At 41.8% G+C, this 26266-nt stretch overlaps 3 protein-coding genes across 5 annotated transcripts; 2 read left to right on the plus strand and 1 right to left on the minus strand.

Moving 5' to 3' along the window:
• The first annotated feature begins 638 nt into the window (after positions 1-638).
• On the plus strand, positions 639-9730 carry atp1b4 (ATPase Na+/K+ transporting subunit beta 4). The gene is made up of 9 exons (XM_086024332.1): positions 639-800; positions 899-970; positions 1400-1616; positions 4849-4977; positions 6618-6722; positions 6974-7173; positions 8263-8319; positions 8505-8597; positions 8676-9730. Exons 2-9 carry the CDS (start codon positions 914-916, stop codon positions 8835-8837), a joined length of 1020 nt encoding a protein of 339 aa, XP_085880458.1. The 5' UTR covers positions 639-800; positions 899-913; the 3' UTR covers positions 8838-9730.
• A 909-nt stretch (positions 9731-10639) lies between these two features.
• On the minus strand, positions 10640-20201 carry ints10 (integrator complex subunit 10). 3 transcript variants are annotated; one of them, XM_086023519.1, is made up of 18 exons: positions 19466-20200; positions 19161-19228; positions 18958-19061; positions 18712-18851; positions 18547-18628; positions 17402-17542; positions 16673-16847; positions 16307-16476; positions 16080-16219; positions 15820-15973; positions 15423-15505; positions 15089-15244; positions 14898-15006; positions 14728-14807; positions 14495-14657; positions 13187-13280; positions 11914-11982; positions 10640-11512 (listed from the first exon to the last, which is right to left on the minus strand). In XM_086023519.1, the coding sequence occupies exons 1-18, from the start codon at positions 19592-19594 to the stop codon at positions 11356-11358; spliced, it is 2214 nt and encodes a 737-aa protein (XP_085879645.1). In that variant the 5' UTR covers positions 19595-20200; the 3' UTR covers positions 10640-11355. The 3 variants fall into 3 exon arrangements, with proteins under 3 accessions (XP_085879645.1, XP_085879646.1, XP_085879647.1); XM_086023520.1 differs by lacking the exon at positions 11914-11982 and having other exon boundaries at positions 19466-20198; XM_086023521.1 differs by lacking the exons at positions 10640-11512; positions 11914-11982 and having other exon boundaries at positions 13255-13381; positions 14456-14657; positions 19466-20201.
• A 237-nt stretch (positions 20202-20438) lies between these two features.
• Positions 20439-25234, plus strand: LOC147151744 (mitochondrial nicotinamide adenine dinucleotide transporter SLC25A51-like). The gene is made up of 2 exons (XM_086023522.1): positions 20439-20963; positions 23195-25234. The coding sequence occupies exon 2, from the start codon at positions 23258-23260 to the stop codon at positions 24176-24178; it is 921 nt and encodes a 306-aa protein (XP_085879648.1). The 5' UTR covers positions 20439-20963; positions 23195-23257; the 3' UTR covers positions 24179-25234.
• Positions 25235-26266: the final 1032 nt, after the last annotated feature.

Below are 26266 nucleotides of genomic sequence, written 5' to 3' on the forward strand. Positions count from 1 at the left end.
ATGCTGAGAATGAGTCCCCATTCACCATGAAATTCACACAAAGAAGCACGCGTGGATGCACGTTCCAAATATCCAGTCGTTTTTCTTTCCATGACGCAACTCCTCTTTTCATGTAACAGAAAGCTGGCCTCACAAGTGAGTCCTCCTCTCCCACTTGCACCCGGGCTAGCACTTGGTGCTACGTGACTGTTGTGCAGATGGCTTAGTGTGGCGGTGGGAGGGAGGTTGGGGGGAGAGGACTCCTTGAACTTGGTTGAGTTTATGTTGAACGCTTGCAAAGAGGCTCTGTAAGATGCAGAATGCATGTGCCAACGCATGTCACCGTGTCATTAATTATGCTGCTTTCAATACTTGAAAACAGAATAAAATAAAGCAAAAATAGATCAATCACAGCGGGGTTTTTTTTTTGCACAGGTACATGACTGAGGCATGAGGGAAAAGATCGGTTGTGTCTTTTGTGTTGTAAGCAGCTATAAATATTGTGTTCAGTCTTTGCTTTAGCACAGCTTAGCAGACAATGAGCAACGGTGTGCGTGTGTAGAATGCAGCGCCGGGCTCCGGGCCGTTGCCAAAATGTTCCTTGAACCCTACCAAAAAAAAAGCACTTTTGTATCCCACCCCCCCATGTTTCTCAGTTCCTGACTTCATTCACTATGTTGGGCGTTTAGATGAAGGAGGCTCTCCACACCTCGGCCTCAAACTTTCTAATGAAACCCCTCAAAAACTTTTGACAGAAATAGTCTTTTTTTTAACATTCGACAGTTTTTTTTAAAGACACTTTTCTACTGGAAAAACTTCAGGTAAGTGATTTATTTTCTGTACCTTTTCAATTGTTGCGGTCTTCGATTCGTTTCCATCTTATTTTAAAATGTTCAAAAACATGTTTAATGACGTGTAGGTCCTCGCTGAGAAGATGGAGCCCAGATCGACAGAAGGAGGAGCTGAGGAGATCCCGCTCCCAAAAAGTCCAGTAAGTGCTCAAATGAACGAAAATGAAAATCATCATTTCAGGATTTAATAAGCGTATTAGGTGTCGGAATCATATTTAGTTATGTGGAGAGTGTGGTGGACTCTTTTGGGGGATACTTACTGTACTTGCGTGTCCCCCTGGGGTCTGCGAGTCCAAACATCTGGACATGAGCTGCCACATGCAAGCAGGAGGGTCCGCTCCAAGGGAGGTCGTCTCTCCCGATGTGGGGCCGTGAAGGTCACCAGCGGGATCTTATGATCCGCCTAAACACGGAGACAGGAGACAGGACCACATCATGAATATGCAGCCAAGTGAAGGGTCGTCTTAAATGTCTGTCATTTTCCCCCGAAAAGAAAAAAAAAAATCACTTTCGACCAGGCAGAGGTGGACATGTGCGTTGAACGCCTTTTCTCCCCTTCTCTCCGCCAGCCTACCAAGGTGATCCTCAAACACGGCCAGGAGCTGGAGGAGGAGCAGGAGGAGCTGGCCGAGCACCAGCCTCTGGAGCAGGAGGACCTCAACTTCGAGAGGTGGAAGCGCCGGCCCTTGCCCAGGAGGACGCTGCACCAGAAGATCAGCGACTTGAAGACCTACCTGTGGAATGCCGAGACCAAGGAGTTCATGGGCCGCTCGGGAAAGAGCTGGAGTGAGTTGACGCGAGGCGGGGAGAGGTTTACTGGCTCTTGGGATTGTTGCATTTTGGTTGGTCTTACGGATAAAACTGCTGTGATGGCGCAAACACGTGATTTTTGAATGGCTTCAAATTCAAGGTCTTCATGAATTTAGGAACAAACCTATTGCCAGTCTAGCATTTTAAGCATTATACAGTGGTACCTTGACTTCCAAATTTACTTTTTGTAAGCAAGCTCGCGTAGCAAATCAGTTTTCATTAAAAAGAAAAAATTGAAACATCATTAATCATTCCAGCCCCCCCAAAACACCACCTCTTTTTGATGTTTTTAATAAAGGAAAATAGCACTCTATAGCAATATATAAAAACATACTAAAAAATTAAGTCTGGTAAACACATATGGGTTTTTAAAGGGGAAGTCAACGCAAACATTTTCTTTTCAAGAATATGTTCTATGCAAGCCCACTAGTTGAAACAGGGCATTCCGATAAATATTGCGTTTGTGGAATAAGTGTTAATCCACCCGTTTTTAGCCATCTCCGGGGGCGGCCATTTTGTCTTCCGTGATTGGTCGTTGTGAGCAGTTGTGATGTCATTTTCAGTCGACAGAAGACAAAATGATAGAGATGGCTAAAAGCGGGTGAATTTTGCTGCTTAATTTAAATTCCACAAACACAAAATTAATCAGAATGCTGTGTTTCAACTAGTGGGCCTGCTGGGAATATATTCTTTAAAAAATGTATGTTTGGATTGACTACTGCTTTAAATGTTTTTTGTTTTTTTTAATGTGTGACAGAGCGCACATGTAAAGATGGAAAATCAGACATTTAAATTTCGGTCGTATTGTGTGTGGTCTGCTCGGATAATCCCAACACAGAACACCAGACGTAAAGATTCAGTTTCAGCACCAGTCTAGAATGCTGTCCTCCAATGCAAGAGCGATCATTCATGATCACACGTGACCTCACAAACACGAAGATGAGTAGACACTTCCTGGTATACGCCAATGGTTCCCGAGTGTTTCCGAAGAGGACCGGCATTGTGACATGGCTTTGTCAGCAAGAAAAGATCTGCTTTGGAAAATACTTCCTGCCGTCTGGGGAACCCACTTTTATACAAAAAAAACATGTTTTATTTACCGCCGCTTCCTCCTTTGTCAGTCAGGGCGCCTCTTTGAGGGGCTACATTTCGTTCACGTCACAGTCCACGGATTCAAATGACTTCAAATGATTCAAATGGCTTTCCCCACACACATAAAGATTTTTGCTTGTAAATACGGAACACATTTGATATTTGAGATTGCCAGTTCTGACCTGTTTCGGACCCGACGATCAGGACAAATCCACTCTTAACACACCTCAGACCGAAAGCTAATCTTATGTGATAACCTTATAGGATATATGATGGTGTTCGATGTCCTTGGTCGGGAAGGAACAAAATTGGGACGAAAACAGCCCGATTGTGCGCACCAAGCCTTCGGCTGTGTATCATGAAGCGTTAAATGCGGCAACGCAGTGACAGAGTGGTTACAACACCTGCCTCATAGTTCTGAGATTAGGAGTTGTTGTTCCTCCCTGCTTGCATGGGTTTGTATTTGCCCCGATGACCAGTCCACGATATACACCACGGATAGACTCAGGCTGCCGTGCGACCCCAATAAGAACAGAAAATGCTGAAAAGAAAATTCTTTTTACAAACAGTTCCTCTGAGGTTTTCTTTGTTTTTTCGAATTGGATCAAATGCTCCCGCAAAGCGTACACGGACCACGGGCCCTAGTTTGTCCACCCTTCCTTTAAAGATGCTTTTGGGAAAACGTGAATAGTCCTTCCAGTTTAGTGTGTGTGCATGTGTGTGTCACTGGTGTTTACATAGGTGCACGGACAATTCCCCAGAAAAACAGCCCGCCTGGGGACGGGATCCCAGTGGGAGCGCGCCACTCCGAGCCTCGCGTTAGCCAGAAATCACATTCCATCCGCATCTTAACATGCTCTCCACATCCTCGTTCCCAAAGCTGCGGCGACCCCCCTACATTGAACTCATCATGGATGCGCAACCCCCTCAGTGCAAGCTAACACGTACACATCCTCTCCCTCCACCGCCCCACTCCAAAGGTTTGTCAAGAAAACTAACTTTACCTCGAGGGGGAAATACAAAAAAAAAACTGTGCTGGATGCTGCAGCCCATGCAGCCATCTTGTCAATGAGTGCACCCTTAAGGAGGAATAGGGGCCCACGTATCCCGGGGAAGAATGAGAGAATGAGTAAGCGCGTCCATACAATACCAGAGCGGGCTGATTGGTGCTCCTTGGAGCTGGCCGGGCCTCCATGGCTGCTAAGGACCTTCACTACGATGTCAACCGGAGGTTCACTGTGTTCCTGAGTGAAAAGACAGCGGGAAGAATTCTCACCGGGCTCAAACAGAAAGGCCTTTGTGGACTCGGGGGGGGACACGAGGCAAGGCTGCAATTACATAGTCCGACCTGTGAAAAAAGTGCCCACGCAGCAAAATGTCAGTCATTCAAACGTAGTCAGAAAACCTAACAAACTTGACATGTAACTTTTAAGTTTGTTCCATTTTTGGTTGAACTGAAGTAGGTGATAAAATGTCAAGTAATATTGACAATCCCATTAGCTACAATGATTGAAAAATATACAAATTACATCTGCAGTAATGCAAAAGTAATCCATAATAGCAAGATGAAGTAATGCCGTTTTTTTACAGACCCCTTTATTAGGCACTGAAGTAAGTTTTTTATTGACAAGATTTCAGTATGTATTTTATATTTAATACAGATCAGTGATTGGATTACAAAATGTATATGGACATACAAACATAATAATCATTATAGTGTTGTTTTTGGAGTGATCTTAGTATGGCCAAAAAAAAAAGAAAAATCCCTTTTCATTGAGTTCTGTGAGCTCTGCCTAGCAACAAGTGGCCACAATTCTACTGATCCATATTAAATTTCAATTTCATTTTTGACATGTTAAAAAGAATTAAAAAATTGAGTTGTGTTTTTTTTTTCAATTTTTCTGGGAAATAAAATGGCATTAAAGAAGCACAATATGAGATTGCAGTAGTTTTCCCCCAGTTTTCCTTTGTCAAATAAAAAGGTCACAAATGATCAAGAGAAATAATTGCAATCAATGTTGTATCGATCACATTATAGTCCAGTATTATTAAGTGCAACTAAAGTTTCGTGAGTTCCTATTGGTTCTTCTAATAGCGCTTTTCTCTCACTTTCTAGGCCTCATCCTTCTCTTCTACGCTGCACTTTATACCTTCCTGGCGGCCATGTTTGGCGGCTGTATATTTTGCCTCATGTGGTCTATTAGTCCCTACCATCCCACCTATAACGACAGAGTGATGCCACCAGGTAAACAGAACCCCACACAACTTCACACTGCATCGGAATATCTTAGCGACATTTAGTCGATTTGTTTGAATTGGCCCAAATAATTGGAACAGGATGGCAACAAAATCAATCGGTTGCAGGCTCAAAGAGTTGAAAGTTAGTTTAACTTTGGATCATTCTTGACTGTCAAAATAAACTAATGGCTGTTAATATTCATACGTGAACACAATATAACGCTTGACTTGAATGTTAAAGCTAAAAAAATTGGTGCAACGGTTTGAGTAACATTTTAACGTCAACAAGGGTAATGTTAATATTATGAGTGGAATCTATTGACCAAAATTAATTTTAACATCATATATTTTCACAGAAGTGTTGAAAGAATTTAACCCTTTCAAACGTGATGTAAATATCATAGAGAAAAAAAACCCCACTATGCTGACGTCATTGGTTCAAACTCATCTTAAAGGGGACATATTATGGAAAATGGACTGTTTAATTGCGTGCCAACGCATTAAATGTGCTTTAAACGCCAAGTAAATGAAGTTATCTAGCTACATGTGAAAATGTGTTTGCAAGGCATTCCGCACTTCCAACTGTTACACAACAGTGGGGCAAATTTACATAAGAACAAGTGAACAACACTCGCTCTGAGTTTCTCCATCCCTGACATGATCGGCTAGGTTAAGCAAAGAACCAAAGCCACTTTCATGTGACAGTTGGAATCCGGCCTGCACGAGCTGAAATATTATCTCTCACGTGTACTGCCGCTAATATCATATCAATTGTGCTATCATTCTTGATCCTCGGGTATTTTGAATAAATGATGTTATTAAAACAACTGAGAACTATTTTAAGCAGACTATCAGGGGACTGACAAAAAAAAACAAAAAGACAATATGTTCCTTGCTTCCATTTTTAACATCCTCAACAAAATGAATTAACACAGATTGGGTGTCAAGCTCCCTCTAGTGGTATGCAAAAGAATCACTGAATTAAATTCAGATGAAATTGAAAACATGAAATATAATCACTTTAAAAGAAAGATTGCATGCATATAACTTGTGTGGGAAAATAAATAAATCCAGTACAGCACAGTTTTTACTTTTCAGGTATAATATTTTTTCAAGTATAGTTCAATCGCATTGAACTTAAAAGTGCAATACAGCTGCAATACATTTTAAATGTTTGCTTCATTAAAAAAAAAGGAAACTAGTACATCTGTTATTTAACTTTTATATGCAATAAATTTTTAATGAAATAATTCTATTATTTCCCCCCTTTCTTTTAAGTGCACTGCATGTTCAAACTGTGCATGATGTCACAGTGCCCTTACAGTAATAAATACACTTTCTTGGAATAAAACCTCTTTCTCATTTTTTTTTTAAATGAACTATTAGACCTACTATGTTACTGTACTTTAATGTTGATCACGATGTTGGTATTTGGCGAGCGAAGCATTTTTTGAGGTAGTACTGTGTGTAAAACGTTTGCAACTTATCAGACCTCAGATTTCCCTCTCCATCTATCAAGTCTTCAACCCCCCCCCCCCACCACCATCTCTCAAGTCTTCATCCCCCGCCCCCACCTGCTCTCCTTCTGCCTGTCGATGCTCACTCGTGTCTCGTCACAGTTGACTGTCTGTGGGTCTCCACTGGCAGGTATGACCATGGCGCCACACCTGGAAGGTCACGACATCTCCTTCAACGCCTCCGACCGCAAATCGTGGAAGCGTTACGCCCGCTCCATGGATGAACACCTACGACGTAAGTTTGCTCCGCTGGAGGGGCTTGGATGATTTAAACCCAGTTCGCTGTGCCTCATCAGTACCTTTGGCCCGTAGTCTCTTTTGCTCCTGCATTGCATGCTGGGAAGGGAAGCCTCTTTGTGTGTATGTCTTTTTTCCCCCCACCTACCCTTTTATTCATTCACACAGCCTTAATCAGAGGCCTTGGCAGGGAAGAGCTATTGCAAAGATTTATTCAAGCTCCGACCCCTCTATTTCACCCCCCCTTAGCCTACAACGATGGCGCGCAGGAGAGGAAGAACATTCGCTGCACACAGGACAGGTACTTCATGCAGGAAGACTTGGAGGAGGACGCCGAGAGGAAAGCGTGCCAGTTCAAGAGGTCTTGGCTGGGGGAGTGCTCGGGCCTGCAGGACCCCCACTACGGCTACTCGCAGGGGAGGCCGTGTATCCTCCTCCGAATGAACAGGGTAAGAGGAAAGGACTGGACTTTTATTTTTTTTTTTTTTTTTTTTTTTTTAACTAAGGCAGTGGTACAAAGGCAACATGTTATACAGTGACACCTTGTGGCCACTTTAAGGAGGATAGGAATACAAATACTACGTACTTGGTTGCCATCTTGTGGTATCTTGGTGCCAAGCAACTATGCTGAAGTGAATTGAGGAGCTTCATTTAGACAAAGGCAGTGCTCTGCCAGCATCTTGGTGCCATGGAACTACTGTATGTTGAAGTGAGTTAAGGAGTTTCATGCAGCCATTTTCTGGCATCTATAGGCAATTGCAAATCTTTTCGGGGGGTGTCAGTTACTTGCAGGGAATAGCTAAAAAATATTTGTAACTGACGCACCCCACCCCCAAAAAATGTTTATACTTGTCGTTATTAATAATTTAAGATGTAAATGTGCCACAAACTATGTGATGCTAAAACACAGTAATATGATTTCAAACTCATTTTAGAACATTAGCCTTAAATGTTTTATAGATTATTTGACATTGGGGGAAAAAAATAAACCAGAAGTGTGTGTCTGTGTATGTGTAAATGTACATGCAGTGAAGACTCGCTGTAACTTCCACTAACAACCCGGGCTAAACGTAGCTCTTCCTCAACATATGAAGATCTTAGTTCAATAATACTTCAACAATACACTACCTCATTGATGCTAATTACTGCTTTACTATTAGCCAGGGTTTTAGCACCACCTTGTGGCATTTTAGTGTGTTACATGAATAGCGATTTTAACTAAGTATTTGTACTGCAAAAGCACACTTGGTATTTCTTTAAAATTAAAGTTTGAGCCACTGTTTAATATAAAAAACATTCTCTGTTAGCAGCATTGATTAAGATTTTAATTTGGAACGGATTATGAGGGGTTAGCGCGTCTGCCTGACAATCGAGAGGTGTGTGGAGTTCCAAGTTTTCAAGTTGTTGCCGTGCCTGGGTGGGTTTTCTCCAGCTTCCTTCCATATTCCAAAAACCGGACCTGCTACTCTAACGAGGACAAGCTACAGAAAATGGATGAGTGGATTACATGCAATTAAATGAATTATTCTCTCGTCTAGATTCTTGGATACCTGCCTGGCCAAGGGAAACCGGTCAATGTGACTTGTGGAGTCAAGGTATCTATCAACAACCCCTTTTAATATGCGTGTTGTATCTTAGCGAAACGATGTTCATCTTGTCTTGAGAGAGTACAGTGATGTAGTTATGTGGAAACTCTACGTTACAAAATAGTGAATTACAATTAACCATAAGGAATGATGACATTTAAATGAATGTCTCTTTCAACAAACGTCACTTTCAGAGAGGACCACCAGATGCCTTGGGAGAAATACAATTTTTCCCCAAGAGCATTTTTGACCTGAAGTACTATCCTTACTACGGGAAACTTCGACATGTAAGAGCATATTCCCAAATGCAAAACGTTTGTCATGCAATCACGTTTATGTCTTGACGTCCGCGCCTGGGCCATCAGGTGAACTACTCGTCTCCGGTGGTGGCCGTGCGCTTCTCGGGAGTGCAGTACGACACTCACATCCAAGTGCAGTGCAAGCTGAACGGAAAGGGCATCATCAACGACTCGCCCACCGACCGCAACCTTGGGAGCGTCACCTTCTTCTTGGAAGTTGGAGCCTAGGACCTGCAGGAAGCTCATGATGCTAAATAATCATTATTTTATATTTACATCATTTTCCCACTGTATGACACCGACACACACACACACACCCCAAGCACAATGACATTCATTTCCCTGAGATAATTAGATTAATCCAACTAAACTTCGCCCAGATGTGTTTTTCCTTGGCTATGCAAATCCAATTAAGAATTAAACCAGTAATGCTCTTTAGAAATATTGTTATTCATTGGGTATGAGCATATAGAATATGCTGATTTATTATTATTATTTGTTAGAATGTTTTGGTGAGACTGTACTAATTGTTTGTGCTTGTATTTTTTTTTTTTTTTTGAACATGTATATTTGAAGGAATATCGTGCATGAAAACAAGTCTTGCACTCTACTCACAATAAAAGACTGTGGAAAAAAACAGTTATGTCACACATCACTCGCCTTGATATATAGGTACAGTACGCTACCCACAAAAAGGTAGGGAGTGTCGGCTTTCTGGTGAAATTTGAGGAGAAACCTGTCTATAACCTTTCCAGGTGAACTTCTCAAAAACTGAACGCCTGTTCTGAATTTTGCCATTCAGCTCAGTGTTAGCTGGCACAAGTTTTAAGATGGTAAGCTTAAGTTTACCTGTAAAGTTTAGAGGGCATTTTTGGTTTATTCTGGAATTCCACTTGTAAGCCCAATATTCCTTACTTTTTGTGAATAGTGTACAGTATATATAAAACTTGCATTTGAAACTTGTACCTACAAGTGACCAGTCAGTGTAAGATAGCCTTAGCCTGTTTTAAAAAGCATTTTTGGTGGGGAGTTTAACCCTGCTTCAAATGTACTACTAAACTGTGTGTCAATGTTGTATTTATTCCTTTGGTAGTTGTTGTAATAAAAGTAGTTTATGACGAGTTGTACTGTCAGTTTTGTCTGTAAAATGAAAAGACTGGAGGTGGTAATGGTGCTTTCTGGCATGTGCAATATGTGCGGTCACACAAGGTGACATTGCTTGGGACCCTTATGCCAAAAAGTACATTTATCAACTGGAATATTTGCTATCATATAACGGTACATGACTTGATAAACATTGGGGAACATTATATATAAGGAATTTGCATCTCCCCGGGGGTGATAGTGTAACCCTTCAAGTCAAATCTTGACAACTTCTTTAAAGTTGTAAAAGATGTTTTAGTATGCACTAATTGGACAGGGCACCATTCAAGCTCAGACTGTCAATGAGTGGAGGGCATACAGTTGCAATCATTAAAAAGTAGTAGATTGGTTCTTTTAACTCTTTTTGCCCCACAGAAAAAATGTTCACTCCATCTTTTTTTTTGTTTTTTTGTTAATAAATCCCAATATTTGGTAAAATACTATATGTCTTGGTCTGTAATATGCCACATGGAGTACTCCATTACTTAGTCAGAGTTGAGGCTAAACACCATCGTTTTAATTCTTGATCGATTCTGTCCCACAGGAATAGAAATGGAATTATTTGGGGGTCAGGCACTGGCTCCTGATGAAAATCGACACTCCCTGAATAGTGCATCTCTATTTTGGGATTTTGGTTTTCCAGCACTCTTGGATTTGTGTGTGTGTGTGCCTGTGTGTTTTTAGCAACTACGTTTTTTAGTTAGCTGCAGGGACCTGACCAGACTAATGAAAATCAGTCTCCTGTGCCCCTCCAGTACATATTTTCCATTTAATTCAAATAAAGCACATCGTAGTCTATGCATTCAAAGAGTGGGAGTAAGCAACCTACCAACATTGCTTGCACAGGGGACAAAAGAACATATAAAAATGAATAACATACAAAGAAAAAATGTGAAAATGGATGTTTATAGTTTGTTTTTCCGGTCATGTTGCAAATTACTACACATTACAATAACAGATCAGTTTGTTTGTCAAAGACAATCTGAACATTTTGTTAAGTCAGCAAAATGTCTGTTTAAGAAAAAAAAAATCAAATTCATGATAATACACCAGAACTGTTGACTTCTTTATTTACAATTTAAGGCAAATCTAAAATACAGTAAAGAAAAATAAAAAAAATAAATAAAAAAGGGGGGGGGGGACCCAAGTACACTTGCACAATCTAAGGAGTTCCAAAACTAGGTATTTATCTGGCTCACTTTGATTGGCAATGTTAGCAAGGTATTTACAAATGTTTGTAGTAAAGGCTTTCCATAGAGGTTTCCATGCAATTTCTAGCGGCTTCCATCTTGTGCCAAACGGTGGTCGTGTTAATGCATCAGAAGAGATAAACTTCATTTTTTTGTCACAAAGATAACCAAAATGTCAATTATTGTATCAAAATTCTGACAAAATATCACATCATAATGAAACCACTTGAAATACTGTGGTTATGCATGTTGAAGCTAGCGCACCAGTCCTGAACTACATATGGTTATTAAAAGAAAAAAAAGAAAAAAAAAATCACCGATGTGGTAACTCTTGAGGTGCTGTTTCCACCTTTTACTGTTAAAAAAAAAAAAAGAAATCTGTCAAACCTCCTTTCTGAGAATGTATTTAAGTGTCAAGGGAGAGACTGGACGATGATGATTTTCTCGTTGATGCAGAAACGGTGCAGCACACTGAGCAGGTTCTCCCCACAGCGCGACACTTGCCTCTCCATGGCCAGACGGAAATCCTCCTTCACTCCTTTGGTGATCCCTCTCGTCACTGTGTGGTGTCTACACATCACAACACAGATAAACAGTCGCTGCGTTTAGAGACCAATGTTTGAACGGGACATAAATCCGTCATAAACGGTTGAACAACAAGAGCTCAATCAACAGCACACATGAAATATAAGCACAAATGAAATGAGACCAAGTGCTGTGAAAAGGCCAAAAGAAACTAACTGTACAACAACAACAACGACATCGTCCCAACTAACAACGGTGATGACCACAGAAAGACGAGCGATGGCTCAAATCAACCAAACGGCGACGACGACTTGCTCTTAAATGATTGGCCCAAAAAAAAAATCTGGGAGGGGGGGGGGCGGGGATGACAAGCCTTGGAATTGGGAATGAATGGTGACTGGTGCTTGGGGAGGGATGGGCACTGTGGTAGGAGGGGCCCGGGGTACCTGTCCATCGTCTGCACCCCTTGTAGCAGAAGGGTGTTTAACTCCAACCCCAGGGTGGGCCTAGGGTTCCTGAGGGACAGCAACATTCAAACACTCGGTCAGTGCGGCTGCATGTGAGTGTTTTAAAGTCTGCAACGCCAAAATTGAAATTGAGAGATTTGACGGACACTATCTCACAAAAGTTAGTACAACCCTCACATTTTTCTAAATACTTTGTCTAAACTGCTGGCAAGAAAAGTGAGTACACCCCTAGGGGAAAGTGTCTCTGTTGGGCCCAGTTAGCTATTTTTCTTCCAAAGTGTCATGTGGCTTGTTAGCGTTTCATTTGGTGTTAATGCTCTCATAACGGACGTTCAATATGGCACCTTGTGGCAAATAATGCTGAAGATGTGAAAAAAGACTTGTTGCTCTAGGTGCTCTACACACAGGGGGCACTTCTGAAAGTAACTCACCAGTGATGAGATATTGTGATTTCTATGAATGTTGTAGAAGTGATCGTTTGAAAATGAAAACACTTGCAGAGAATTATAGAAAGAGTTGAATACTGATATTTAGCCTCGTCCTACCTTATTCAATCATTGTTGATCATTATTGTGACGGTCAGTGCCTTCACATCATCAGTCATTAATTATTAACACGCATTCCAATCAAATTTTACCCAATTTGGTATTTCAGAAGTGATACTAAACTGTAAACCCTTCACATTATTACCGAAGAAGTAGTTTATGGGAGGTTTGCCAACATCCAACCACCAGCTCTCAGAAGAGGATCCCATTGGCTACCTGTAAAGTTTGGGTGAACGCCATGCCCTGGCCTGGAGAGTTGGAGCGGTGATGGCAAAAATTGTACTAAAGTGTTGATAATTTGTGTAGCTACACAAATTATCAACACTTTAGGCCCACTATGGACATTTTCACTGAGGGGTGTAGTCACTTTTGTTGCCAGCGGTCGAGACATTGTTGGCTGTGTGTCAAATTATATTGAGGAGATCGTTTATCTACACGACTACTTTACATTATAGCAAAGTGTCATTTCTTCCATGTTGTCGCATAAAAAAAAAAAAAAAAAGAAATTTCCAAAAATCTAACGGGTGTTCTCACTTTTGTAAGATACTGTACAACCCTTCTCTTTTGAAAGCCCGCTCCTATGACAGCTTATTTTCAGCTAGGGTTCTCAAAAAGCTGATCAAGTTGACCTTCTCTCTTAACAACACACCAACAAAACCTGGGGTACACCGAACCGGATGACAACTGATTGAATGCGACGCGCTTACTTAATCAGCATTCCCTGATTGGGCAGCAGCTCCAGCTGGATCCTGCCTCCGTCAGGGGTACGCAGGTATGCAAACTCCTCCAGCATGTCGATGTCTGATAAAGGATGTGACCTCAAGGAGGATAACATTCAAGACAAGGGAACAGAAGGGGTGTGGTGCTGCTCTGATTTTGGTCCCAGGAGGAAGTCGCAGCTTCTAGTAACAGGAGCAGTTTAAGAATATTGACACATACAGTATTTTTCGGACACACTTTTTTCATAGCTTGGCTGGTCCTGTGACTTATACTCAGATGTGACTTGTATTCTATATATTAAATTTAGAGCTCGGACCCAAAATCCGGTTCCCTAATCATGTTGACTTTCTTTTGGCGATTGGTGCACTACCGCCGGTGGCTAGAAGGTGGCGGTAATGCACCATAACGGTATCTGCCAAACGCCAAATGAAAGTAGAAGTATAAGAACAACTATAAGAAGTATAAGAAAAACAAGTAGAAAAATAAGTAGTAGTAGTTAGTAAACTATTATTATTATTCATGGCAACCAATGTGTGTGTATCCCTTGTTTAGCCTGCGGCTTCCATATACCACAAAAAGTATTTACAGCACCAATTAAATCTAACTAAGGTAAGCTATTTTACAAATGTTTCTGTCGTTAGAAACAGACGTTTTGTCTAAGCACAACTCATTTGCTGCCATCAACGGGGTGCGTTGGAAAATTCAATCTGACGCCCTATCACCACATTGAGAGTGTGAGTGTTTGGAGGGGGAAGAGCGCGCTCCCCGTTTATTAATTTATTAATTTCCAAACCCATCCTACGTTATAACGCAATCAGCAGCTTCAAGTCTTGCCTTTCCCTGTCCTGCCTGAAGCACAAGGAGCCTGGCACTCCCTTTATGGGGCACTCCGTTTTTGTCAAATCAATTTCCCCCAAAAATGCAACTCATACTCTGGAGTAATTTATACATGTTTTTCTTCTTCAGGCAGCATTTTTTGACTGGTGCGACCTATACTGTCCGAAAAATACGGCGCTTACAACCGGTTTTGGGTCAACGTTGCCATTTTTCAGCAATACAACAAATGCTTGAATGTCTTTCTTTCTATCCGTGTTAGGTGAAATAGGACATAACCTTGTTTGAGAGATATTTTTTATCCAAAAACATAGTCTAAAACACACACAAAAATATTTCCCTATTCACTAAGGTTCAATAATCCATTTATCTGTCGAACAGGCTACTAATACAACATAGAGAAAATTGATCATATAACATACTACGTTTGCATGGGAAATGAAGAGTGTAAGTCGGGATACTGGTGACGTAGTTGAAGAAATTCTCATACTGGAAACCGCCTTGCAGACAGATCTTATCCACGGCTTTTAGAAAGAGCATCTCGCCTTGTGGCCAGTCGTACTGCAGGAGGACCACCACATGACCCAACGACAGGTCGTCTCGGTTGTCTGTAAAGGCTCGTGGCTGGGTGGCCCAAAGAGGGAAATGGTCAATCAAAAGTTGTTTTGAGGGCATCTACAACTGAGCAACGTACCTTGAAGCAAGCCAACATCAGCTGGAGGCAGAAAGGTAATACAGCGTTGCTAGTGCATGGGAGCAATCTCAGGTCATGACCTAGTTTGGACAAATTAATAAATCATTCATACAAAGACTTGGCTATAGGTCAAATCACCTACTGAAACAATCTAAGAAGAAATATCTTACTTTTCTTCAGTTTGGTCTTGACTTTGGTCTGATCTTCAGGGGCCTTTGCTGGTTCATGGTTTGGGGGTACCAGTCCGCTGACAACATCAAGAAGCTTCTCACAGGCCATCTAAAACAAAATCAACAATTACATCCACCTTGGGGCAGCAGGGACAAGTCATGTTGTACGGAACAAGCATGTTTGCACTTACCCTGTATTCTCCCAGTGCGTAGTGGCAGGAGGCCTGCTGTATGAGTGCCCTGTGGTGCTCCAGACTGGTCTGTCCCGAGGGACTCTGCTGGCCCGGCAGGGGCTGCTGCACGGCGGCCATCTGGTGCAGGCTGGACAGAGCTTTACGGTATTGTCCCTGGAAAACACAGGATAAACACTCACTTAGCAAGCAAGACCATAGACAGTTGGAACGATGTTGCCGAGAACAATCATCATCTGTAAAGGACTTTTGGGTTTGTTTGTAGCAGTCTGACAGCGCTTCATACTGGTCTGCTGGGCTCAGTATTGTTGTGGTTTATGGAATTGTTTCTTACTTGGTACATGATCATGTCAGTGAGGAAAATTCGGAACCACAGCCAACCGTCTGTCTTCCAAGAGGCACAAATCTTTTTGAACTCTGTAAAAAGAGCAAATTAACACCCAAAAAAATAGAAACACAAACTCACGTTGACTCAGTCATTCAAAATTGACAGTGTTCCCCCGCAAATAGTGGTAACCCACGAGTGACGCGCCCCCACAATCCACAAAGGTTTTATAATTGCCTGTAGATGCCAGAAGATGGCTGCAAAGCACTACTTTAATTCTGTATTAAGCTTCTCACCTCATTTCAACATAGTGCCTTGAAACCAAGATTCCACAGGCTGGTACCAAAGCAAATCTTTTATTGAATAACGGAGCATTAACACATAAAAGAGCCGAGGAGGTGATTACCAGTTTCAAGGCTGTCATGGGAGTGAAGAAGGTCCCAGCTTTCCCTCGCTGTAAAAAATCCGTCCAGAGTCTCTGACCAGTTGGGCATCTCAGTCTTGTTCACCAGGATGTTTCGACCACGCACTTTCCCCAAGCCTTCCTCATCGTCTGAGCTCTGGAATAACACACACACATACACACGCACGCACACTGTAAATAAAGACACGATCTCTTTATAGAATACGGTACATGGCACCGGTGTATGTTTGTGCTATCCTCACAATGGTCTTCTCTCTGCCATCAGCCATTTTGCGCTTCTTGTGTGTATGTTTGACTGTTCCTTTCTCCACGTCCACATCATTGTACACTGAGCTAAAGTCCTCCACTAGAATCCACGGACCCAAGTTCAGAGTATTCACGCCTGGGAAATAAAACCAACAGGTCCTCCGGTTTCATTCACTTGAACATAGCGAGTCAACGTTGTGTGTGTGCAGCGATGGAGACCGACCTTGGAACAGCGCTGGCTGTACAGTTGAGACGTAGAGGAAGGCGTTGCGGAAGAGGACGAGGGCGGTGCAGATAACCACCTGACTGCAGCAGCGGGCTCTGGTGTCTCCCTCCAGGCCGGGTAAGTAGCGACACAGCTCCTTCACTCTCTGAAGTAAGTCAACATAGCTCCTACAAAATTAAGGTACAAATACAACTTTAGTAACCTCACAACAACCACCTGCACAATCCGAAGGCAAAAGATCAACTAATAATAATAAGCAGTTCAAATAATACGGTTATATGATTGGCCAGACAAGCTCAAAGTACATCCCACACTACCATTTGAAAAACTACAGGTAAACAGAAACGTCAATAGATTGCCTACCTCTGTCCTTTGTCTCCCTGCCACTCGCATCGAGCGCCGACGACAGCAAGGAGGTCCAACAGCCTCTCCCAAGGTTCGGCGACCACTGAAGACTTTTCCGACAAGCCGTCTATAATGTAGCGCTGGGAGCCGCGGGAGACACTGGGAGACTTTAGGGGACCTCCTTCTTGAGATACTAGCAGATGGAATAAAAAGACAAAGCTGAATACTACCGCTGTCAGAATAAATGAAACCACAGAAACATTCAAGAACTACTACACCAGTGTTTTTCAAACTGCGAGTGTGCCGCAGTATAGTGTCAGGTGTGCCGTGGGAAATTATCTCATTTGTGCGCCTGTGCGGTCTAGCGCCTGGCAGCGTAATCATGTCTTTACTGCATTGTAGTACTCTTCCATACCAGCAGGTGGCAGCAGCAGGTAGCCAATTGTCTTTGTTTAGAGACAAGCGAATTAGTGACGCATGTTTATCCAAACAGGCCCATGTTTCACACTGAGTAAGTATCAATATGAAACATTGTAAAATACTTTTTTCTTTGTGTTTATTTATTTCATATTCAAGACGTTATAATATAACGTCATTCTTCAATGTTAAAAAAATGCTTATATAAACAATATAACACTTATCTTGTTAAAATTTTTTCACAATATCAGCTGCTGGTGTGCCGCGGGATTTTTTCAGTGAATTAAATGTGCCTTGACTCAAAAAGGTTTGAAAAACACTGTACTACACCATTTATTTGTCCATCAGGTGAAGGTCCTCGAGTGACATAACCAATGTAGAACTCAGCAGCTTTCAGGATGTATTTCTGCATCAAACTGGCTGGCAGACGCATGTCCATGTTGTTTATAACCAAAGGAAGGACGTCACACACTGTAACACAAAGACAGAAACTACGTTCAGCAAAAAGTGGATGTTTATTTTTTTTTTTTCTGAAACGTCATAGCTATAAATGACAATGTATGGACAAATATTTTTAAGAATATGTTCTATGCAGGCCCACTAGTTGAAACACAGCATTCTGATTAATATTGTGTTTGTGGAAACTGAGTTAAGCAACAAAATCCACCCGTAGTTGAAAAGAAAATATTGGCATCAAAATAATTTTAAAAATGTAACTATTCTGTTCGCTTTTTTACTCATTCAATTATTTATTTAGCTATTATTCCTTCTATCTGCAAAACAATGTATTCATTTTTAAGTGTAATTCTTCATCTTATTTTATTCTTTCTCCATTATCCTTCATTTTTATCTTATCTTGTCTTATTGAATTTTAGTTATTTTAAGTTATTTTTTTTAAAAAGGCAAGTCAACCCAAAACATTTATTTACGTGAAAATGTTCTTTGCAGCCCCACAATTCGAAACACGGCATTCTGACTAATATTGCATTTGTGGAATATGAGTTAATGGTAAAATCCACCCGTTTTTTTTACATCTCAGGGGGCGGCCATTTTGTCACTTCGGTTGACTGAAAATGACATCACACACCCTGAGGGCTCAGATAACGACCAATCATAGCACAGTTTCAGAAAACAGGTGAGCTGTTTGTGACCTGAGGTGGCTAAAAAACGGGTGGATTTTGCCCTTATTTCCTATTAATCACGTTGCCTTGTTTCAATTAGTGATCCTGCATAGAACATATTCTTGAAAAAAAATTTGGGGGTTGACTTCTACTTTAAGAATGCTAAAATGTGACTTTAAAACTTCTGCGCAGGTGACAAGGCTTATATGATTGTGACAGTTTGACCATGGAACTATTATTTCATACTGTTTCTTAGAAGTGAAACAGTGTCCTGTGTTCAAGTTTACAAGTTCCACTCACTGCACTTTCCACATGGTTTTTAACACAAGAAAATAATAGCAATTGTCCACGAACCAAAAAGTTTTCTGAAGCAGTTGATGGGTGATTCCACTTTTTCAGATGTCTCGGCTTCCAACAGTGTCTCGCCTAGACTCACCTATTGACACAAAAGGATAATTCAACTATATTTCATCCCGTCGTCAAATTGATGACCCGATTTTCACTGTACGAATCACACACCCCGTGTTGGACCACAGACTCTGGAAAGCGTTTCAGTAGGAGCAACAGCATCTCTGCCTTCTCCAAAGTGTTGAAGCACTGCTCCGTTGCCTTCAGCAACATCTCACACTGTATACGACCAGGCAGTGTTTCAAAAAGCCCTGGTGAAGACAACATAGCTCTCAAAATAGGCTTTAAATCCTCAAGGAGAGAATTATAGCATAAGAATACACACAAACGTGTTTCTGTGAAAGACACTTCTCTCACCTCGAAGGAACTGCGAATGTTTGTCCTGAGCATCACTGCGCAGGGCGGCAGTGATAACACTAATTTCACGCCACACAATGGGTTGATCTGGGAAATTTAAAAACCTACAGGATGGACAAAATATGGTGTATTTTAATATAGTATACTACATAACAATATAGTGTTGCCGCCCTAAGATCTGAACCACTGAGCATGTCACTCACATGTCATACAGCAATCTCCCTGCACAGGATGTCCTTTCTGCATTGCGTTCAATGATGTACATTTCATACTGTGGAGATAAACTATTATTGTGATTCAGGTGCACTTTGTACAACTTTGAAATTACTAGGACTGACGATGGTGAATTGAACTTGAACGTATGCATGACAGTGCCAATTAAAACAAAGCATTGTTGTATTTTTAAAGGTAGGATCTCGGATACATTTTACATTGTACAAGTTTACTTAATGAATTGATCAACCTAAAAGCATGCGGAAAAAAAAGCAGCAGATGTGGTAGACCTTACCTGTATGTTGAAGTCGGCAGGGTAAAGCGTTCTGGCAGTTATGAGCCAAGCTTTGGCCGCACAAGGGTCATCAGGAACAAGCTCCCGAGCTCTTTTGACCAAAAACTCGCAGTCTTTTTGCGCTGACATTTGTGATGAACAGTTATCTGAATCGAAGGCGACAAACTAGCTCCAACTGCAGCTCTCGTTGTAGCCCAGCTTTGGCATACAGAGTTATTGTCTCATCCAATTCTTAGCGGTTGCAAATTACATTAGCAAGATTAAGCACAAACCATCATAAGCAAACTATACGAAGCTTAACGCTAGCATTGTCGAAGTAGTACTCGGGGTTATTATACCTGGCTGATTTTATTTGTGTTTCGATTTACGTCTATCGATAACAGTTAACATGCATGCGTTCGCGCGTGATGTTACACGCATTGTAAAAGAGAAGATCAACTAATATATTTATTAAAATTATCCCCACCGATCGTTCATTTTCAGGGCTTGTTGATGACGTCACGCCGCTGTCGTAAATGTTCCACTTTACGGCCGCCATAAACAAGGTCTGCAAAAATAACTGCAACTACGAATTTTAACTCCGTGACAACACACACACACACACCACCACCACTATTAAAATAAAAATAAAATAATGATCAAATCAACCCAGAACAACCCCCGCTTCGGAACACGCTAATTAATTGTGTGCTGCTGACGACTAGGTAATAGTTTTTACTGGTTGATTTCGTACTTGGGTTACCATTCAAACGAATGCCAATAGGCCAAGTAAAAAAACAACACAACACAAACTTTTCACGAGGAAGTGATTTGGTGACGTTCTATTCTGATTGGTGGACCCTGTGAAAAACGACAATGATTGGTCAAGGTTTTTTAGTCAAAGAATGTTCTAATATGTGCGATATCGTTTGGCATAAACGACTATATTTCCACGAATCCCACTTTAAAACCTAGCGAAAATGTATCTGCATTTATCCTGGTTTGCAGTCTTGTTATGGTTGTTCAATGTAGCCGAATGTGTCGGTTTTATATGCGTTAGTGACATCTAACGGAGAAATCCACACAACGCAGGTTTGTAACTGCCTCCGGTCTGCATTCAGACACATTTGCTTTTACACACAGTTTCTGTTTGGAGAGGAGATTGCATATTAAGAGTAGCTCCCCTATCACATCAAGATCCAAACATCCTCTCTTATTATGGAACCATAATAAGCATCATCATCATCAACAACAACCATATATTTACTGCTTAGTGCATACTGGGCAAACTACTGTACAATCTTATACGTTAGAGTCACATATCTATCCACGAGATGGCGATAACGTAATCCAATAGTCATGACAGTGTACACAGTTTAGACTGAAGAAGAGGAACCTGTTGCTGGGGTTGCAGACACGACCTAGACCAGTGGCCTATTTCCTCTGCAAGTCTGCAGGGAAGTAGTCTGGCTGCTCTACACCTGTCGCGGGACAGGACACCGACTGGTCCACACGACAGGTAAAGACATATTTTCTTTCTAAACGTGGAGGTTCTCCGTTTGTTTCTTGACGTTCAATGTCCGACCAGTGTCCACAACCTGTCATCATGCAGCGCCTTGTCCATTTTGAGGCTGGCTGGTTAGCCACCTAGCATGCTAAACTGACACGCCGTGATTGTAACTCACAATATATTCTATAATTAATTAGCCTTGGTAGCGCATTTGTGCAAGATCGGTTGAAGTATTCCAAACTAGCAGGTAGGATAGGGCGTACGCGTTTAGAATGCTAGCTCCAGAGCATTTGATGAACTTTAACCCCCTGGGTTTCACATTTTTATACATACATTCCAGATTTGAATCTTTCATATTTTACGACTTTTACGAAGCTATTCTTTTTGCGCAAGATCGAAAACTGGCATGACTGGACAAAGTGCAAGGAAGCAGAGGGCGTGTTCGCAATCGATCGAAGACATTAAGGTAGTAGAGCGTTTAGCGTCAACATAAGCCAAATAGGCACAATGTGCACGAATTTCTCCTTTATGTTTGCACGGTAAACGTTCAACTGCAACTTTGTGAACTATGGCCTAGTAGTTACAAATTGATGTCTTAATTGTCTCAACAAGAGGTTGAGTAATAAACTGGTTAACACCTACGATATCTCAAGCCTGTGTAGGTCTGCTCGATTATGGAAAAAAATATTAATCATGATTATTTTGGTAATAAGTGACATGACGATTATTCAAACGATCATTTATTTTTTGGTACAAAACAAGAAAATGTTGAAACGTAAAAAATATAAAGACAAATAAATGTAAGTTCTTTTGGACAAAACAAAATTTATAAAATTAGTTATACATTTTTTTAAAAAGGTGCAAATGTATATACATTTATTTAAAAAGCTGCAAATGTATAAATTCCAGTATGATTTCCTTGTATAAACACATTAGTAATCATTATTTACGCTGATGCCTTATTTTGTAAACGTGGAGTGAATAATTGTAATTGTAATTTAATTTAGATTAATTGCACAGCCCTAGGCCTGTGTATATATGCCCCTGGCTGATTGTACTCCATATTTGTACATGCATGTATTTAAGATAATGGGCGATAGGGGTTTCCCCCAACTAAGTTGCTAAGCCTGGTAGTAGAGAAGCAGCGGCCTGCCATGTTTTTGTAAAAAAAATATATATATAATAAAAATAAATAAATAAATAGGTGAAAAGTTGGACAGGAATTTTGAAATGATCAGAGGTGGGCATCGTCAGTCCGTCACTAAGTTCCAGTCAGTATTTCAGGCCTACCTGCATGGTCCAAGCAGACACGCCAAATAAATAAAAATAAAAACAACAGACACACAAACACAGTGGGGTTTTCGGTGAAATAAAAACAATATGGCACACGTCATTGCGGTCTGTGGGACCGAAAGGTATACAATACTTTTTATTTATTTATTTTATTTGGCTGCGTGTCAGGTGTGTGGCACCTGCGTGAGCCGTAGGTAAGTCCGTTCTTGACGCTGTTGGGCTGATTCGGACTACCTTGGTGGGCTTGAAATATTGACGAGAGCTCACAGCTGGACTAACACATTGACGAATTCCCACGTCTGGAAAGTGTGAATATTATGTGTTATAAGCCATTTATCAATATGACTTAAGCGTAAAGTCTTACAAAAAAGAACAATCTTTAAATAGGATTTTAACAAACACAACATTTTTTTAAATTAAAATAAATCATGTTAATTTTTTTTCATTTAAGTTAAATCATAGTTAATCTTAAAACAAGCCATTGCTGGTCACATTTAAAAATAAAAACAATGAACTTAAATAAAAAAGCCTATAACATGAAAAATGTGAAAGCTATTAGTTATTTTATAATATATATATTTCATTGTAGTCGGTGTACTCCATTTACATTTTTTATGGGTTACTTTTGCTTTTGTGTGCTTTCATCACAATGCTAGTGCGATGGTGATGGTGTTTTTAAAAAAAAAAAAAAAAAAAAATTATGTTTTTAAACCCTTTCTCCGTGACGTCCACAAAATGGGCCGCACGGACGGTCTGTTCCGTCCCTGGGACGGAATGCCTAACTCTGCTATCTATGTATCTGTCTGTCTATCTGCGTATGTCTATGTGGCTGTATGCCTTCCAGCTGTGGCTGGGCGATGACAATGGAGCCGCTACTGTACACCGTTAATGTTGTTTGGGGTTAAGGTGCGCCTCTCGTCTGAAAATATCGTCTTTGTCATGTGCAGGTGCTTTTCGAGGGGAGCAGTTCTGATGTGATTCTCAAGGAGCACTGAGTCTCCCTTGGCACCATGGACTCTCCATCGACCCGAAGTCCGCAACCGCCGGCCTCTTTGGCCCAAGGAGGTCACCCCTTGCTTTCCACCGGGCCTCTGAGCGCCATTCTGGGACCTCACGGAAAGCATTACCTCTGTGGGTCCATTGCGGCTTTCACCAACATCATGGTGACCTTTCCCATCCAGAAGGTTCTCTTCCGCCAGCAGCTACACGGCGTTCTGGCGGTCGAGGCGGTCCGACAGCTCCAGAAGGACGGCCTTCGCAATCTTTACAGGGGGCTGCTCCCGCCGCTGCTCCAGAAGAGCACCACCGTGGCCATCATGTTCGGCTTGTACCAGGACTTCTCCCGGGTTCTTCTGGAGCGGGCCGAGGGCAGCGGCGTGCCGGAGCTGGTCACGCGAAGCTTCGCCGCTGCGCTGGCAGGGACGGCGGAGGCCTTCCTGGCCCCCTTTGAGCGTGTGCAGACGCTCCTTCAGGATCACCGGCACCACGGACGCTTCAACAACACGGCCCACACCTTCAGGACACTTCTGACAGAGTACGGGTTCCGGGAGTGCTACCGTGGCCTCGTGCCCATATTGCTCCGCAACGGCCCCAGCAACGTGCTCTTCTTCGGGCTGCGCGGACCCATAAAGGAACAGCTCCCCGAAGCCAGCAGCCGGGCCGGTCACCTCGTTAACGATTTTGTATGCGGGGGCGTACTGGGGGCGGCGCTCGGCATCATGTTCTACCCGTTAAACGTGATCAAGTCGCGAGCTCAGTCTCGGGTGGGCGGAGCCTTCCAGCCCTGCGGGCAGGTGCTGCTCACGGTGTGGCGGGAGCGAGGCGGAAGCGTGGCCATGCTCTTTCGGGGGGCCCACCTCAACTACCACCGCTCACTCCTCTCCTGGGGCATCATCAACGCCACCTACGAGCTGTTGCTGAAGCTCATATGAAATTGTGAGAATTTAGTCAGGAGCAGGAGCACGCATGAACCGATTGAGACATGGCGTCATAAGATGTTTCCAGACAGATGATGCACTTGATAACATTCAGTGTCAGCTGACCGCCCACGAGCATGAATTTGTGTGACATGAATTCAATTGTACGCAAGGGTCCAATGGAGAAAAAAAAAAAAAAGGCTTGCTTTACTCTTTGTGCAAAACTTCCAGCTCAGCACCTTTTTTGTTTACAGTATCTAGCAAAAGTTATTTGAGGAGTTTTGTGTTGTGCTGTGTGTGTTTTGTGGGAGATTATCTCTGTTGGTTTGTTTGAGAACAAGCACTAATTTGTCCACATCACAATCCTACATTACTGAATTCTCCAGGGAATCGTCCAAAAAGTGGAATAAATGTTTCGTCCTGTAATTTATTTCAAATGATGGTTCATTTTAGCCACATTTCAACTTGAACGGGAGTAAGCCTCACAGGTATGTTAAGTGTCCATCTTTTCAATACATTTAATTGGCATTTTTAAATGTCAGCAGCCGCACATAAACCTGCAATCATGATTATCACGCGCTACTGCTGCATTTGTATTTATTATGAGGAAAGTATTTAATATAATAGCTCAAAAGCTTCCCATTTCCCTGTTTTTTGTCACTGACATTTATTTTGGGTTCTGCACTCACTCCGAAATATGTCCTTCCTTATGTCACGCTTGCTCTGCTCCGCTGTCTGTAACATCTGTTGACATAATGGGCTCACATTTCACACTCGAGTAGCTGCAGCCAGTCAGCATGCAGCCGTCCCTGACCGCCTGGAGAGACGTACAGGCGGCGCTGTTTGGGCGCACACAACCCTAATGGCGGCAGAGGAAAATGTTCAGTGGCACAAAAAGCTCAAGCTGCCATGTAAATGGACCACTTGGCCTATTTCTTAACTGCTTTTCATTTTCAACAGTCAAAAGTGTTGCCTTTTATATGGTTGGGCTTTATGAACATGAATGCTTTTCACTAAAGCACAAATGGCTCAGGCCGTTCCTCACAACCAAATAAAATGTTGAACGTTAAACTGAATGCTGTTGTATCTTTTTGGTGGAATACCTTGACTCATCTGTTCATTTCTTGAGTGGTGTAAATATCAACCATGAAGTCAGTCTTCTTCTGGGGTCATTCTTTTTCATATCCTCTGTGGGCCACTAAACTAAATCTTATTGCCATAACATTGTCATATACTGTAAGAATAAGAAACAAAACAAATGAATACAAAGACATTGTTTGGCGAGAAATTGTGCACCTGATGATCAAACTTTTATATTGCCGAGGCAATACGATTTGACCCGTTTTGTGCCAAAACCAGGAGAAGCAGTAGAGAAAATGAATGAATTGTGGGAACATTTTGGGAAATCCTGTACTCGTTTACCCAACCTGGCCTTACACAAATATGTGCTCACGTCGAATGTACCTACTCTACCTTAGCATTCAATGACAGCAACAACACCACAAACCGGACATGTTTTCTTTTGTGTTTACAGAAGTTAGCGTCACATCGCTGTGAGTATGTGTTCGTGACATGTGACAAACTACAGACTTTCTAGATTACTGAATGAAGAAGTCAGACAGATAATGATCAGATTAAGGGCAGTCTGATTTGGAAACTAAGGGGGCTCAGGCTGGACGGCTGAGCTGCCGTGGTTACAAAGCCTCTCTGCTCAAGTGTTTCTTTTCATTGGGACCAAATTAAAAGCTCTGTGCTTTAAGGGAGTGTAGGCTACAGTGCTCTCAATCGACTTGCTGTCTGGCGAAAGAGAAAACAAAAGTTGTGCAGTTAACATTCCCTGACCACAATATTACGTAAACCCCGACTAAGGAACAATAGTTCCTTAGAAGAATTTTCCTTAGAAGAAATGATATTTGCGCAGTACAGTGTTTTTCTTTTTTCATAAATTTGCCAAAAATCTGTTTTCTGTTTTTTTTCTCTCAAGATGGAGTGCTGAGTGTACATTAATGAGAATTAAAATGAACTTTTTTGATTGCAATGTAATGCCTCCACATAACAATGAGACAACACAAGAAGTAGGGCTGTGCAATTAATTGAAATTCA

The sequence above is a fragment of the Filicampus tigris genome, chromosome 2, assembly GCF_054856515.1.
Source record: "Filicampus tigris isolate MCC_2025a chromosome 2, RoL_Ftig_1.0, whole genome shotgun sequence".
Classification (NCBI taxonomy): Eukaryota; Metazoa; Chordata; class Actinopteri; order Syngnathiformes; family Syngnathidae; genus Filicampus; species Filicampus tigris.